Raw genomic sequence first — 3,673 nt, 5'->3', positions numbered from 1 at the left:
CCGTGTCCCCACATCCCTGCCCTGGGTCCCCACATCTTCCTGAAGCCCTTCCCCCCCTGCCAGGGACACCCCCCTCCCCGCCCGCGGAGATGGAGGACGAGCCATGGGGGGACCTTGGGGGTGACTCAATTGTCTCCTTCCTCTCTCCCTCCCCAGGGCTGCGGGCGGCCGTGGAGCTGACGGAGTCCGGAGGGGGCACCGTGACACCCGGGGGGTCCCTCACCCTCCGCTGCAAGGCCTCCGGCTTCACCTTCAGCAGCTACAACATGGTTTGGGTGCGACAGGCCCCTGGGAAGGGGCTGCAGTTGGTCGCAGTTATTAGCAACACTGGTCGTACCACAGTTTACGCGCCGTCGGTGAAGGGTCGCTTCACCATCTCCAGGGACAACTCCCAGAGCACGGTCACGCTGCAGATGAACAGCCTCAAGGAGGACGACACGGCCACCTACTACTGCGGCAGAGATGCTCGTGGTGGTGGTTGGGTTGATGGTGGCCCCGACACCGTATACCCTCACTGTGCTCCATGAGGGCACGTTTCTGGCTCTGGAGGTGACCCCGGGGGTTGGGGTTCTGCACTGGGCTGGGGTTGGGGCACCATTAGGAGGTCCAGGCTGCGGGGGCCCTCACTGGGTGGAAGAAGAATGGCCTTTGGGACAATGGCCGAGGCTGAGGGCAAGGAGGTGGGATGGGTGCAGGGGTCTGGGCTGGGCTGAACTGGAGGACGAGCCATGGGGGGACCTTGGGGGTGACTCAATTGTCTCCTTCCTCTCTCCCTCCCCAGGGCTGCGGGCGGCCGTGGAGCTGACGGCGTCCGGAGGGGGCCTCGTGACACCCGGGGGGTCCCTCACCCTCCGCTGCAAGGCCTCCGGCTTCACCTTCAGCAACACCGGCATGGGATGGATGCGACAGGCACCTGGGAAGGGTCTCCAGGGTGTTGCAGGGATTAACTTCAATGCTGGTTACACCTGGTACGCGCCGTCGGTCCAGGGTCGCTTCACCATCTCCAGGGACAACTCCCAGAGCACGGTCACGCTGCAGATGAAGGACCTCAAGGAGGGCGACACGGCCACCTACTACTGCGCCAAATGTGCTGATGGTGGTTGTGGTTGGTTTTATGGTGCTGCTGGTGGCCCCGACCCCATCACCGTGTCCCCACATCCCAGTGCTGGGTCCCCACATCTTCCTCAATCCCTCTTAATCCCTTCACCAACCCAGACATTTTTTCCCCAAGCTTTCACCCTTTCCATCAGCATTGATCCTTTAGCCCCAGATCACAACCCTTCGTACCAAACCTCAACCAATGTTTCCCCAATCTTGACTCTTGGCCCCAAGTTTCCACTCCTTGCTCCAAATTCCACCACTTTTATATCAAATCTTGATGTTTTCCCCCAACCCGCAGTGCATTTTGGCCAAATCTTGACTGTTTGCCAAAGTTTGTGCCCAAACCTTGACTGTTTGTCCACCCCCTTGATGAGTTTTGGCCCCAGTCTTGACACTTTGAGGCCAATCTCAGCTGCTTTGGCCCCCAAGCCTCCATCCTCCCCCTCTACTGGGCACTGGGGAGGTCCCACCTCGAGGGCTGGCTCCAGTTCTGGGTCCCTCCCAAGAGGCAAGACCTGGAGGGGCTGGAGCGGGTCCAGGGAAGGGCAATGGAGCTGGTGGAGAGTCTGGAGCTCAAGTCTTGTGAGGAGCAGCTGAGGGAGCTGGGGGTGTTCAGCCTGGAGAGAAGGAGGCCGAGGGGAGACCTTCTCTCGCTCTCTCCAACCCCCAGAAAGGAGGGTGTAGCCGGGGGGGGTCGGTCTCTTCTCCCCAGGAACAGGCCATGGAACAAAAGGGAACGGCCTCAAGGTGCCCCAGGGGAGGTTCAGGATGGAAATGGGGGAAAACGTCTCCAGGGAAAGGGTCGTGAAGCCTTGGAAGAGGCTGCCCAGGGACGTGGTGGAGCCGCCATCCCTGGGGGTATCCCAAAGGTGAGCAGACGTGGTGCTGAGGGACATGGGTCAGTGGTGGGTTTGGGCCCAGTTGGGTGGATGGTGGGACGGGAGGAGCTGAAAGGTGCCTTCAACCTGGACGGTTCTGATTCTGTGAACCAGGGCTGGGATGTGGGGACACGGGGTTGGGGTTGGTGCTACCACCATCAACAGCATAAGCACCAGAAGCTTTGGCGCAGTAGTAGGTGGCCGTGTCGTCCTCCTTGAGGCTGTTCATCTGCAGCGTGACCGTGCTCTGGGAGTTGTCCCTGGAGATGGTGAAGCGACCCTTCACCGACGGCGCGTACCAGCTGTAACCAGCATTGAAGTTAATCCCTGCAACACCCTGGAGACCCTTCCCAGGTGCCTGTCGCATCCATCCCATGCCGGTGTTGCTGAAATCGAAGCCGGAGGCCTTGCAGCGGAGGGTGAGGGACCCCCCGGGTGTCACGAGGCCCCCTCCGGACTCCGTCAGCTCCACGGCCGCCCGCAGCCCTGGGGAGGGAGAGAGGAAGGAGACAATTGAGTCACCCCCAAGGTCCCCCCATCGCTCCCCCAGCTCCTCGCCCGCTCCCCAACACCCCTGGGCTGTGTCCCCACATCTCAGTATCTCCCCAAAACCCTTCCCCTCAGCCTGGACCCATCCCCAAGCCCAGACCCCTCACCTGAGCCCACACGTCCCCTCCCTGGGTCCCAGCATCTCCCCAAAACCCCTCCCTGGTGCCAAACACATTCGCCCTGCGCCTCAACTCCCCTGAAACCAGCCCAAAATCCTGCTGGGTGCCCAAATTCCTGCCCAGAGCCGTGTCCTGCTGGGACTCCAGCTTCACCTTCAGCAGCTTCTCCATGAGCTGGGTGCGACAGGCGCCTGGGAAGGGGCTCGAATACGTCGCACAAATTAGCAACGATGGTAGTAGGACCTACTACGCGCCGTCGGTGAAGGGTCGCTTCACCATCTCCAGGGACAACTCCCAGAGCACGGTCACGCTGCAGATGAACAGCCTCAAGGAGGACGACACGGCCACCTACTACTGCGCCAAAGCTGCTGGTGATGGTTATTGTGGTGCTTATGCTGCTGGTGGCCCCGACCACATCACCGTGTCCCCACATCCCACCATCTCCCCCAATCCCTTCCCACACTGACCCGGGGCTTGTACCGAGTCTGGACCCTGGCACCAAGCACAAAACCCTGTATCGACCCCAAATTCTTTCCTTTTGACCCTAATGCCTGCCCTACACCCCCTCTACCAGGGCTCCGGTGTCACCTCCACCAGCCCTGGCACAGACTGGGGTCAACAGACACCCAGGACCTTCCCAAGATCCTCCCCCCAAGTCTCGGCCTCCCTGTCCTGAGCCCGACCTCCCTGCCCCACATCCCAAAATCCCACTTTCTTCCCCAAAACCTTTGTTTCCAGACAGAACCCCTGAGTTTGGGTTGAGGAGAGGGGTCTGGGGTGGGGGCCAAGGGGTGAGGAAGGTGTAAGTCGGGGCACAGAAAATGTTTGGGCTCAGAGTCGGGGTCTGGGACTCACAGCAAAGGGGGGTTGAAGACAAACGCAGCTGAGATTGGCTGTGAACCGTCAAGATTTGGGCCAAAGCCAGTCAAAGGTTGGGTAAACAATCCAGATTTGGGCAAAAAGTGCTCGACAGTTTGGCAAAGAGTCGAGGTTTGTGCCAAAAGGGGTTGAGGGTTGGGGCAAAGG

General features: G+C 60.6%; 4 gene segments (V, D, J or C); 3 read left to right on the top strand and 1 right to left on the bottom strand.

Annotated features, from left to right (window-relative positions):
- Nucleotides 1–89: 89 nt before the first annotated feature.
- On the top strand, nt 90–527 carry LOC106900539. The segment is given in 1 exon segment: nt 90–527. A coding segment is annotated over 1 exon segment (438 nt).
- A 129-nt stretch (nt 528–656) lies between these two features.
- LOC106900538 lies at nt 657–1,420 on the top strand. The segment is given in 3 exon segments: nt 657–680; nt 721–1,146; nt 1,400–1,420. Coding segments are annotated over 3 exon segments (471 nt in total).
- A 641-nt stretch (nt 1,421–2,061) lies between these two features.
- LOC106900537 lies at nt 2,062–2,670 on the bottom strand. The segment is given in 2 exon segments: nt 2,062–2,540; nt 2,646–2,670. Coding segments are annotated over 2 exon segments (504 nt in total).
- Nucleotides 2,671–2,768: 98 nt separating this feature from the next.
- Nucleotides 2,769–3,113, top strand: LOC106900536 (the record flags this gene model as incomplete). The annotated part of the segment is given in 1 exon segment: nt 2,769–3,113. A coding segment is annotated over 1 exon segment (345 nt), but the record flags the coding sequence as incomplete, so codon positions are not given.
- Between the last annotated feature and the right edge of the window lie 560 nt (nt 3,114–3,673).

The sequence above is a fragment of the Calidris pugnax genome, unplaced genomic scaffold (assembly GCF_001431845.1).
Source record: "Calidris pugnax isolate Ruff unplaced genomic scaffold, ASM143184v1 scaffold2506, whole genome shotgun sequence".
NCBI lineage: Eukaryota > Metazoa > Chordata > Aves > Charadriiformes > Scolopacidae > Calidris > Calidris pugnax.
The sequence above is the reverse complement of the archived record's forward strand: the minus strand, read 5'-3'. Positions and strand labels throughout refer to the sequence as shown.